The sequence below is a fragment of the Emys orbicularis genome, chromosome 2 (assembly GCF_028017835.1).
Source record: "Emys orbicularis isolate rEmyOrb1 chromosome 2, rEmyOrb1.hap1, whole genome shotgun sequence".
Classification (NCBI taxonomy): domain Eukaryota; kingdom Metazoa; phylum Chordata; order Testudines; family Emydidae; genus Emys; species Emys orbicularis.
This window is the reverse complement of record NC_088684.1, coordinates 103,047,994-103,060,846: the sequence shown is the minus strand read 5'-3', so window position 1 is coordinate 103,060,846 and position 12,853 is coordinate 103,047,994. Positions and strand designations below refer to the sequence as shown.

Here is a 12,853-nt window from a genome sequence, read left to right as displayed (position 1 = left end):
GAACCTCGGGGAACTGCTGGCTGGGGGCTGCCTTGGTCAACCTTTTGTAGTCATGCAGCCTGGGAGCCTGATGGGTGTGTGTGGAAGGACAGAGTACCCCAAAGCTAGTGCACAGGCACAGTTTCTCTGCAGATCCCCTGCTCCCCCCTCCCCCCCCCCAGGATCCATGTTTTTTATGATTGGAAGTAGCCTCACTCCCTGGCGAGTCTTACCATCTATCCTGGTGTTTGACTGGATACTTAGGCCAAATGCTTCCTTACAGTTACTCTGTCTATTTACACTAGGAATGAATTTGGCCTCATGGTGTTCTTCAGAAAATCCTGATTCTTAATTAAATACATAACTAATTAGCGCTGTGTCTTCAGTGTAACTTATTTATTTTTATGAGAGCTGGTAGCTGAGAGGGAATCAACTGTGGGATTCTTGGCTGGCATCTGAGAGAGTGGAGGAAGTGTGTTTACATCTAATTAAATAGATTTACTGTGAGAGGGAAGTGCTTGGCACTCCATGGTAGATGAGATGCAGAGTGTAGAACGGATTTTTATATTAACTCCACACCCATAACACATCAAATCTAATGTGTTTAGGAGGGTTGATGTTCTTTGAGGAGCTGTATGTCATAGGGAAATGCAACCTCGATGGAGCTACTATAAGGTGGCTGCAAAACTGGTTGGAAAACCGTTCCCAGAGAGTAGTTATCAGTGGTTCACAGTCATGCTGGAAGGGCATAACGAGTGGGATCCCGCAGGGATCAGTTCTGGGTCCGGTTCTGTTAAATATCTTCATCAATGATTTAGATAATGGTATAGAGAGTACACTTATAAAGTTTGTGGAAAATACCGAGCTGGGAGGGGTTGCAAGTGCTTTGGAGAATAGGATTAAAATTCAAAATGATCTGGACAAACTGGAGAAATGGTCTGAAGTATATAGGATGAAATTCAACAAGGATAAAAGCAAAGTACTCCGTTTAGGAAGGAACAATCAGTTGCACACATAAAAATTTGGAAATGACTGCCTAGGAAGGAGTACTGCGGAAAGGGATCTGGGGGGTCATAGTGGACCATAAGCTAAATATGAGTCAACAACATAACAGTGTTGGAAAAAAAAGCGAACATCATTCTGGGATGTATTAGCAGGAGTATTGTAAGCAAGACACGAAAAGTAATTCTTCCGCTCTACTCCACGCTGATTAGGCCTCAACTGGAGTATTGTGTCCAGTTCTGGGCATCACATTTCAGGAAAGATGTGGACAAATTGGAGTAAGTCCAGAGAAGAGCAACAAAAATGATTAAAGGTCTAGAAAACGTGACCTATGAGGGAAGATTGAAAAAAATTGGGTTTGTTTAGTCTGGAAAAGAGAAGACTGAGAGGGGACATGATTACCGTTTTCAAGTACATAAAAGGTTGTTACAAGGAGAAGGGAGAAAAATCGTTCTTAACCTCTGAGGATAGGACAAGAAGCAATGGGCTTAAATTGCAGCAAGGGAGGTTGAGGTTGGACATTAGGAAAAACTTCCTAACTGTCAGAATGGTTAAGCACTGGAATAAATTGCCTAGGGAGGTTGTGGAACCTCTATCATTGGAGGTTTTTAAGAGCAGGTTAGACAAACACCTGTCAGGAATGCTCCAGATAACACTGTCTTCTGCCTTGAGTGCAGGGGCCTGGACTAGATGACTTCTCGAGGTCCCTTCCAGTCCTATGATTTTAGGTCAAAAAGCCTTAGATAATGAAGCAGAATATGGCTGATATTTCCACTGAAATTGAAGAAATAACGTGTCCTGCAGTGCATGGCAAAATGATCTTGTGCTGATTTTTCACTCTTTCAGGAATCAGGTCTGCACACAGATAAAACACATTGATTTTTACTCTCTCTGGGCTGGACCCTCAGTGGGTGTAAATCAGCACAGTCAACCAGAACTGCAGTGGAACTGTGTACCAGCTGAAGATCTGGACCCTGTGACTTTTAACGTGGGTTTCGGTCAGTCACAGGGTATTTCTGTAGATTCACTTGCCTTGGCAAAGTTTGTTTTTTATCCAGGCTTTTCATTTCATTTTTGTCTTTGAGGGACTTCTTCCTCTCACACCCTTCCAAAAGGGGGATGGTTCTAATGTTTAAAAAGAGGCGATGTTTCAGGTTCTTTCAGATACCTGTCTGCTTACTAGTGATAACACTGCTCTACAGCCAAAATGCTTCTGAAATAAATGTAGTCAAACTTTACTAATTCTGGGTCACTGAGAACGAAAATGATGCTTAAAATTGTTGATTGGCTCTAGTTTTCAAGATATGCTATTGGGTCAGTATATACGACCCTTGACTTGGGAATGGCGGAGGATAAGTGAGTTATAAAGGGAAGGGATTTCAATTTAAACCAGAAATGACTAAAATACATCTTTGACTGGATCTATGAATAAATCTATGACTGGGTTTGGACAGTACTTGCTTTTTAGGCAAAACAATGAATGATGCACTCTGAAGCTGGTATTGCGTCATACATGATATGAATTGCATCATGTTATTCCTAGAAGTCATGGATGATGCAATCATAACGAAGCTTCCATCACTCTGCTGAACAAATTGCCCTATATCAGCTCTAGAAATCATACAGTGTCGTGCTCTCTTATTTGTCTGTGTTTGATTTTGCAAAGGGACACATTTCTGTTTAGCCAAAGTGAGCAGAGATGCCTCGTACTTGTGTGAACAGTGCAGATAACTTCTGCTATGTTTGTGGTGAAGTGACTTTTGCATCACAGAGGCTTTCTTAACCATAGTGGTTATACTGCGCTTATCACCTTTATTTTGGCTGCAAAATTGGAGATCAGGACAAGAGGTGGGCCCCACACATATGCTGCAACACTTGTGCAATAAATCTTCGCCAGTGGTTGAACAGGAAAAGGAAATCTATGCCTTTTGCAGTGCCAATGATTTGGAGAGAGCCAACAGATCATACCAGCAATTGTTACTTCTGCATAGTGCCTCCAGTTGGGAAAGGTGTGTCAAAGAAGAAAAAGTGGACTGTGCATTATCCAAACATTCCATCAGCTATACGCCCAGTACCCCACGGAGAAGGACTGCCGGTTCCTGATGCACCAGAATCATTCTCACTTGAGTCAGACGAGGAAGAGGAAGAGGATGAAACTTCTGGTCCTGAACCATCAATGTCACAGGACCCACATTTTCTCCCATCCTCCTCCTCTGAACCACACCTCATAACACAAGGTGAACTGAATGACCTTGTCAGGGATTTGGAACTACCCAAGAGTAAGGCAGAGCTGTTGGGCTCCAGACTACAGCAGTGGAATCTCCTGGCAGGTGATGTTAGGGTTTCCACGTTCCGTGACCGTCAAAAGGATCTTGTCCCATTCTTCTTCATGGAAGGTGATCTTGTAGCCTGCAACAACATCGATGGTGTGATGGCAGCCCTCAACATCGTTCACGATCCAGATGAGTGGAGACTGTTCATCGATTCATCGAAGACGAGTCTTAAAGCTGTTTTACTGCATAATGGCAATGTTTTGCCATCAATTCCAGTTGGTCATGCAGTCCATATGAAGGAAACCTATGACAACATGAAACAACTTTTGAAGTGCATATACTATGACCAACATCAGTGGCAGCTTTGTGGCGATTTGAAGGTTGTTGCTCTCTTGCTTGGTCTGCAGACTGGATACACAAAGTACTGCTGTTTTCTCTGCGAATGGGATAGTCGTGCAAGAGATTCCCATTACATCAAGAAAGATTGGCCACTCCGACAGTCATTGGAGCCTGGGAGGAAAAGTGTTCAGCATCCACCACTTGTTGAATCAAGGAAGATTTTGTTACCACCCTTACACATCAAGCTGGGTCTGATGAAGAACTTTGTCAAGGCCATTGACAAAACACAAGCAGCTTTCAAGTACCTCCGTGGAAAATTTCCAAGGTTAAGTGAAGCTAAGATAAAGGAAGGTGTCTTTGTTGGTCCTCAGCTTCGTGAACTTCTTCGAGATGATGCATTTGACCATGCACTGCGTGGCAAGGAAAAGACGCCATGGAAAGCCTTCCAGTTAGTGGCAATAAATTTTCTCGGAAACAACAAGGCAGACAACTACAGGTTGGTGGTGGAAAACCTCCTCAAGGCATACAAAAGCCTTGGTTGCAACATGTCACTAAAGATCCATTTTTTGCACTCTCATCTAGATTTTTTTCCACCGAACTGCGGAGCAGTGAGCGACGAGCACGGCGAGCGATTTCACCAGGACATTGCAACAATGGAGAAACGCTATCAGGGCAAATGGAGCCCATCAATGCTTGCAGACTATTGCTTGACAGTGACAAGAGATGCTCCATTTAATGAATACAAGAGACAAGCCAAGAAGCACCGAGTAGACCCCGAATAGGCCTAAACTATGTACATAATAGTTTTTTGCCTTTTGTTTCATAATAAATTTTATTTATATAACCCTTTTGCTGATTTTTAAAGTGTTACATAAACAGGACAGGTGAAATAGTATCATGTAAAGCAACCATCAACACATGAAAAGACCTTGGTTTACAATTTATGATTAAAACTCTACTATCTACACAATATACATAGACATAAAATGTAAAAACTTAAATATCTTAGAAACAGTAGCCAATCAGTTGTTTTAATTGTCATATTTGAATTCAGCACATCAAAATACATAATAAATAGCACATTTTATCTCTGAAGCAGACGACTTCTCAAAAAGTGTAGACCAGTGTAATTAAGTAGATTGGTAGCTAAACTGAACAGAGAGAGAATTTCTGCTCCAAAATTAAATAATCCACGTTTTCCCCCTTCTTCTCTTTGGCTCCATCCTCTGTACCCATCTGAGAATATTTTTAGAGGAAAGAGGCCCTCTAATCTAACTATACTTGAATTTCTTTGTATCCCTTCTGACTATGTTCTCCTCTCTCCCCCCTCCATTTTCTGTCCTGCTGTGCTGTATTTCTTCTCCCTTTCTGTTACTTGCTTGCTTTCCCCTTTTTTCTCTTCTCTTTCCACATTTCACCTTTTCTTCACCCTCCATGATACATGCTCTATACTGTCTCCTACTGTTTGATGGCTTCTACAGCATCCTAGAAGGTTTTCCTGCACATCCCATGGGAAGAGCTGTCTTTTAGCTCATTTTGCTGCTGCATGTGAAGGGGAGGAGCTGGACATGATGAATTGAGGGCTCAGCTCCACTCTTGATAGCCACTGTAGTTTGGGTCAGTTGGCATGGGTTCATTGCCCACCTCCAGCACTAGCTTCAGCATAATGGAGAATGTTGCCCAATTCTATCCCTGCGTAGCTCTTTTAACCACTTAGGCTAGTAACTGGGGTCTGGGGGTGGTAAGGAGGAACAGAGCTGGTTTCTTCCTCCAGAGGTCCATCTGTCTAGGTAATTGGCACAGTCACTGAGTCAAGCCTAAACCAAGCCTCTTGCTTGGTTCTCAGTTTTGCTGCTTGGATACCTGTTGCTTGGGGAAAGACAGCAACCGTAAGGTTTTGCAGTTCTCTTGATTAGAGGCTAATGCAGCTAATTTAAAACCTTGAAATGGCTCACAGTTGATTTTCCCCCCCCCCTTTGAAAGGAAGAATCAGGTGCTGCCTAGGTGTAATGAGAGCAGGCTTAGTGACCTGACCTAGGTAATTTTGAATCATTACAGCATTACTAGCAGCATGGTACAATTGCAGCCTAAGAGTTTTTGGTATATTAAATCTGTGGTTCTCAACCAGGGGTATATGTACCCCTGGGGATACGTAGCGGTCTTCCAGGGGGTACATCAACTCATCATGATGTTTGGCTAGATTTACAACAGGGTACATTAAAAGCACTAGCCAAGTCAGTACAAACTAAAATTTCATACAGACAATGGCTCGTTTATACTGCTCTATATACTATCCATTGAAATGTAAGTACAATATTTATATTCCAATTAATTTATTTTATAATGATATGGTAAAAATGACAAAGTAAGCAATTTTTCAGTAATAGTGTGCTGTGACACTCTGGTATGTTTGTTTGATTTTGTAAGCAAATAGATTTTGTGAGGTGAAGCTTGGGGTATGCAAGACAAATCAGACTCCTGAAAGGGGTACAGTAGTCTGGCAAGGTGGAGAGCCACTGTATTAAATATTACAGCTTTGGCAATTGTAACTGAATCCTCTGCACGTATCAGCAATACTGACATTTTTTGTATGCAATTTTTATTAAAATGTTGACCATGGATGAATTTTAAATAAATCTAACTAAATATAAATAAATGTAGTGCCAAATTCAACCTGGGGTTTGTTCTGCTAGAGGGCCCCGTTGGCAGAAATCCACTAGGGGAAGAGGTGGTGGTGGAACAAAGCAACGACAGGTTCCCTTGTTCCAGTGCTTGGGGGCAGCACTGATTGGGATAGAAATTGTTGCGTGCCTTTGTTCAGTGCCTCCCTGCAGTAGTTCCTGCTCCTGGAAGGAGTTAAAGCCACCCCCTTTCCTTTGATGGGATCTCTGAGGCAGGGTAACAGTAAAAATACCTCCTGCCCTCTTTCTCTCTCATGGTAAGTTCTCTGACTGGGGGGGCATTTAACCTCAGTGGTGCAAATATAATGCATACCTCCCTACATCAGGTTTTGTGATTCTGGCCCATCTACCGTATTTGGCATAAATATTAGCACCATAATGTGTTTGCAGTAATGCAAAATTCTGCTTATGCACAAGGGTTACTAAGCTACAGTTGCTGTGGGAAACAGAATTTTGAACTCTGACGTCTGTGCATGTAAAATTGCAACTCAGACATTGCATTAACATAGGTTTTTCACATTTAATTATTGTAATCCGAATGCTGTGAGTTGTGCATAAGCAAAAACAAGAGAGCCTTGTGCAAAAAAAGCAACAGCTCACAAGAGCTAAGCAAACCCCAAGAACCTGAGAGACTTCCCTGGAACAGCAGCAGCAGTATTGTGGACAGGAGACAAAATCCAGCCTTTCCATGTTTCCTGATCTACTTGAGAGATGATCTCTCTCTCTCTCTCTCTCTCTCTCTCTCTCTCTCTCTCTCTCTCTCTCTCTCTGCCAAACTGCCATAGCATAGCAAAAGTGCATGAGCTGCAGTCCCATTGGTATAGATGAGAATGTGCTGTTGCTGGCTGATCATTTGCTGTGAGGGATCCACAACTTCGGAATTCATTCCCTAGATACAGAGCTAATTCCCACTTCCCCCCCACCCCAACCCCACCCTAAAAATACTGGGAGGAGAGAAGGGAATTTGTTGGAATGGGAGGGTGGCATGAGATTTTAGGTGGTTTAGTTTGTTGGTAGTGGATTATACTTCTGGACTTCAGGTATATTTGGGTATTAAATTTGTTGAATTTTTAAATTCCATCAGAGATGCCTAGAGCTTATGGGTAGATGCTCTTTATTTAGTGTGTACCTAAATCTATATAAAAATACATAGCTGCTATTATAATACTGTGAATAATTTTGTTTGTTTTTTAATTCTTGTGGAACTAAGCAACATTCTTTAACAACTGAGAAGTAATATAGCTGTGTGACTTAATAATTAATGGTGCTTAGTGGGACTTAATGGCCAGTATTTGTCATTGTCATGTCAATCAATGTAATTTGTCATATCAGCATGTAATATAATCTAGCAACTTTGCAAAATTCTCTTCACCAATGGCAACTGATCTTCCCCTTTAGTCATTTCACTAACAGCATCAGCATCATAAAGGCTGGTATGTTGATTTTTATGCCTGGGATGGTAAATGTACCTGGCACTTTTGCCTAGGGTGACCAGACAGCAAGTGTGAAAAATCGGGACGGGGGTGGGGGGTAATAGGAGCCTATATAAGAAAAAGACCCAAAAATCGGGACTGTCCCTATAAAATCGGGACATCTGGTCACCCTACTTTTGCCGCACTGTTGTTCTAAGGCATTGTCTAGTTATTTCTCTTGCCTGGATGTGAGATGGTATTGTCGTGGTTCAGGTCTAACTGCACTTCTGGGCCCTTCTGTGGTGTGTCTCTCTCTAAGAGCACCCCTCCCAGGTTTGAGACCTCAACCCTTTACCGGGATCCCTGGAGTGGAATCCTGTGATTCTCCCGCTCTTAGACTGAGTGCTGGGCTACCGTTCTCCATGTACCAAATGTGATTGCTCAGCAGTTTTTCCCTTAGGGAGCTGGGACCAGTGGTGAATGCAGTGACCCAAAACAGCCTTTTCTAAATAAAGTGTTGTTTAATCTCAACAGTAGGAACAAAGGATAAGGAGAGAAAAGGGTTCTTAACACAACACAGAGTCTACATGCATATTTTTCTTAGCCAGAATCTCCCCATTGGTAGTCTTATAGGTTTATCTTCCCAGATGCCCCTACTTCTGGGGACGGGTTCATTCTCCTTTCTGTCAGTTTTTGTCTCTCCCCTTGTGTTTCAGGCTTGTCCATTTATCAGCCCCAAAGTTTTTTCTTCCAGTTTCCCACATGGAGGCCCCCTGTGTATACCTGAGGACCACCCCCCCACCCCTGGGGTTATCAGCCAGACAGGTGACCTTAGCATGGTCTGAGGTAAACTTTGAAGGAAATGATGCCTGCATTGTCCCTTTAAATATGGGTAAACGGGGCTATCTGAAACTCCTGTCCCCTTTCCCGCAGAAATTCCTGCTGGAGTTAAGCCCTGGTAGTCATACAATGACCAGCAAAATAACAAACAGAGGGACATATAATATTCATAAAATATTACAGGCAACTCCCATGTCTTTCACAGGTAATGTCTTCATTTAGTTAAACTGGCAGAAGCTCCTGCGGGTGCCTATCCGATTAGAGGAAGATCATGTCCAATTATCAAGTAGCATTGTGATTTATGTAACCTGTTAAAAGGATGTAGTGACTCTTATAGATATTGGATTCTATTAACATTATTTTTGTCTCTTTGCAGAAGAATATATTACATTCCAGCTAACACTTTATTCTGCAGCTGTAGGCTGCCTGTACTTGTATGCCTGCTTGTTCCAGATTGCCTTGCATGCTCGGTTTTGCAGCTGTGGCTGGTCTGTCATTTAACTGTCAAGGCATTTTAGTTAAATTATTTCCTTCTCCTGCAACAACTAAAAGGGGCACAGTTCTGTTGTTAGTCAGGTTCCCAGGTGCACTAACTAGCCAGCATATACTGAATCCCATGCTATTTAGTAGTACTTGAGTAAAGATGCAGAAATTTTGTCACATCTTGCTAGTAATCCAAAGAAATATGAGCTGCTGGGCTCACTTAAGGACCAGATCCTCCCTGTTATTCTGCTGGTGGTGCTTGGGAGGTGGGGGTGGGGGTGGGGGGCGAATTGTTCCAGGCTCTGGAGCCTCTCTGTGGCCACTACTGGCCTGAGGCTGCAGAATGCCCTTCTGCCCCCTATCTCTTAATCTGTGGGAGGCGTTTGGGGTTGGAGCAGGAGAAGTTGCCAGTGGTTCCACCAGCGTCACCCCCAGCTACCCTCCCACCCTGATGACCCTTGTACTATTCCTCAAAGCCTCATTATGTTGATATGTGGGGGGAGTCCCTAAGGTTATGTGTACATAGCAAAAGCTGTGAATGAGCTAGTCTACCTGAGCTAATGTGAATCCACCTTGTATGGGTAACATACGAGTGAAGGCAGCTGGCTTTAGCATGAGTAGTGCAAACCCAGCGCGGACCCTGGGTATGTAATCCATTTGCTAGCCCACCCTGAAGCCTGAATTGTTCTGACTTCATTGCTATTGTTACCCAGGTTAGGCAGCTTCAAGCTAGCTTGGATGGGCTAGCCTGTGAACCGTTTTTGTTGTGCAGACCTACCTTACGACTCCTAAGTACCCCGCTGTTCAGATTCACAAATCCTGTCCAAATCCAGCACATACACTTCATTGGCCTCTCTGCATTTGTGGTGGCTGGGGAAGGACTTGTGCCCAACACATTCATTATGCTTTATTTGCCAACCAAGTTACAGTACAAAAGCCTTTAGTTAATATTTAAAGATCACTTTATTTTCCATGGCTAGAGATGGCAATTTTTTAATTGGTACACCTTTAAAATATACCTTCAGATTGGGGTCACAAATGTTGTTATACACAGCCCCACTAGGCCTAAAATAGGTCACAAATACCCACCTGTGGAGCAAATCAGCGTGAAGTACATGTGTGAATAGAGTTATAGAAGTGTCTGAGAGTGGGCTTGCAATCTTGGAATTAGCAGGGTTGTCTGAAATGTCAGGTCTTCTGCCCTGAATGTATCAGAGCATGAGCTTACATGCTGAGGCTTCTTTATTTTAGGTCACAGGGTCTCAGTCAATGATTAGCTGATCAGGTGTACTAAAAATTATCTTTTGGTCAGCTACTGTAGTAAGAGGGAAATGGGAAGAAACTAGTATAAATCCTATCAGTTTTTTCTCAGCCATATTTTGTTTGTCAGTCTGAGAAGTAATAAATATCTGTATTGTTTAGGATATTTTCTTAAAGACGTAGACATTAGGGTGTTCATGTTATAGAAAATATACAGCAGCATATTTCTCTATTTCACATACGCACACATCGAGTAAGGCACAATCATATGTAACGGATGGACTAGATAACTTCATGGGCCTTTTTCCATCTCTAATTTTTAGGATTCTGTGATCATCTCCACTGAGGCAGGACCAAGTACACCTAGACCATCCCTGGTAGGTGTTTGTCTAACTTGTTCGTTAAAACCTCCAGTGACACCGATTCCACCACCTCCCTTGGTAATCTATTCCAGTACTTAACTTACTTAACCGTAAGGATAGTTTTCTTCATATCCAACCTAAATCTCCCTTTTGCAGATTAAGCCAATTACTACTTGACCTGCCTTCAGTGGATATGGAGAACATTATCCTCTTTATAACAGCCCTTAATGTATTTTGAAGACTGGTATCAGTTCCCCCCCCCTCAGTCATCTTTTCTCAAGACAAAACATAACCCTGTGTTCCTCATAGGTCAGGTTTTCTAAACCTCTGATCACTTTTGTTGCTCTCCTCTGGACTCTCTCCAATTTGTCCACACCTTTCTTAAAGTATGATGCCAAAACCTGGCCACAATACTCCAGCTGAAGACTCACCAGTGCAGAGTAGAGCGGAACATTTACCTCCTATATCCAGGGCCGGCTCCAGGCACCAGGCAACCAAGCTGGTGCTTGGGGCGGCACCTGGAGGGGGGCGGCGCGACGCTCGGGCCGCCGGGGAGAGCGGGGCCACAGCCGGGCTCGCCGCCCTCCCCCCCGCGCCCTCCCCCCGGCTGCCGGGGGGAGAGTGGCGAGCCCCTGCCGGGGGGAGGGCGGGGGGGGCGGGCGGAGGCTTTTTTGCCTGGGGCGGCAAAAAAGCCAGAGCCGGCCCTGCCTATATCTTACATATTGCACTCCTGCTAATACGCCCCAGAATATTAACCCTTTTTTGTAACTCAGTCACATTGTTGGTTCATATTCAGTTTGAGATCCACTACAATTCACAGAACCTTTTTTGAAGTATTGCTGTCTAGCCAGTTATTCCCCATTTTGTATTTGTGTATTTGACTTTTTCCTTCCTAAGTGTTGCACTGTGCATTTGTAAATATTTTTTTTTTCAGACCATTTCTCCAGTTTCTCAAGGTCCTCTTGCAACCCTCCCAGTTGGTGTCATCCACATGTTTCATAAGGATACTTTCCACTCCATTATCCAAGTCATTAATGTAAATATTGAATTGTACCAGACCTGAACCTGGTAGGACCCTATTAGTTACACCCTCCCAGTTTGACAGCAAACCTTTGATAACTATTTCTTTGCATATGATTTTTCAACCAATAGTACACCCACTTTACATTAATTTCATTTAGACCACATTTCCCTGGTTTGCTTAAGAAAATGTTGTGTGGGACTGTCAAAAGCTTTACTAAAACCAAGATATATCATGTCTACTGCTCCTGTCTAAGAAGGAAATTAGGTTGGTTTGGCATGATATTTTTCTTGACAAATTCATGTTAGCTGTTACTCATCAGCTTATCCTCTAGTTGTTTATGATAGTTTGATAATTTATTCCAGTATCTTTCCAGGTATTAAAGTTAGGCTAATTGGTCTACAGTTCCCTTGGACCTCTGTTCCCCTTTAAAAGAGAGATCCTATGTTTGCCCTTCTCCAGTCATCTGGGACCTCACCCATACTCTGTGAGTTCTCAAAGATAATGGCTAATCATTCAAAGATGGCTTCAGCTAGCTCCTTAAGTACCCTAGGATGGATTTCGTCAGGCTTCCCCTGACATCTAACTTACTTCTTACATAAGTTACATCTAACTTATCTAAACAATTTTTAACCTGTTCTTTCCCTATTCTGCTTTGTGTTCCTTTCCTCTTCTTTTTTATGTTAATTATATTAAGCATCTGGTCACAATTAATATTTTTAGTGAAGACTGAAGCAAAATAGGCATTAAACACCTCAGCCTTTTTGGTGTCATCCATCATTAGCTCTCCTTCCCTGCAAAGTAGTAAATGCCTGTTTCTGTTTGCTCCTGGTATTACTGCTTCTTCTCTCTGACGTGTGCCTGGATCTTCCATTGCCATCAATTCTATGAATTCCGTATATTACTAAAACAGAGGACAAATACTGTGCATTTTTACAGTAAATCAAAATTTCTACATTTCCCAGGTCTTACTTTTGTTTTGACTCTAAATATCTGAGCAGCATTTCCAGGGCCAAATTAAGGCAGGGACTTTAGGGGCTGCAGCCCAGGGCCCCAGCTCAAGGGGGCTCCACAAAAACAAAACACAGGTGGTGATTTCTGGGCCGCTAAAAGGGCACTCAGGCTACCTGCTTGCATGCTGTGGCCCCACGCCACTCCCAGAAGTGGCTGGCTACTGGCACATCTCTACGGCCCCGGGCTG

The 12,853-nt window shown here is 43.0% G+C and overlaps 1 protein-coding gene across 1 annotated transcript in view; it reads left to right on the top strand.

Moving 5' to 3' along the window:
- MBP (myelin basic protein) overlaps window positions 1–12,853 on the top strand; it is a 189,264-nt gene that overhangs the window by 49,639 nt on the left and 126,772 nt on the right. The window contains exon 3 of the mRNA XM_065399192.1: window positions 10,593–10,646. Coding sequence (XP_065255264.1) covers window positions 10,593–10,646 — 54 coding nt within the window. The remainder of the gene's footprint in view (window positions 1–10,592; window positions 10,647–12,853) is intronic.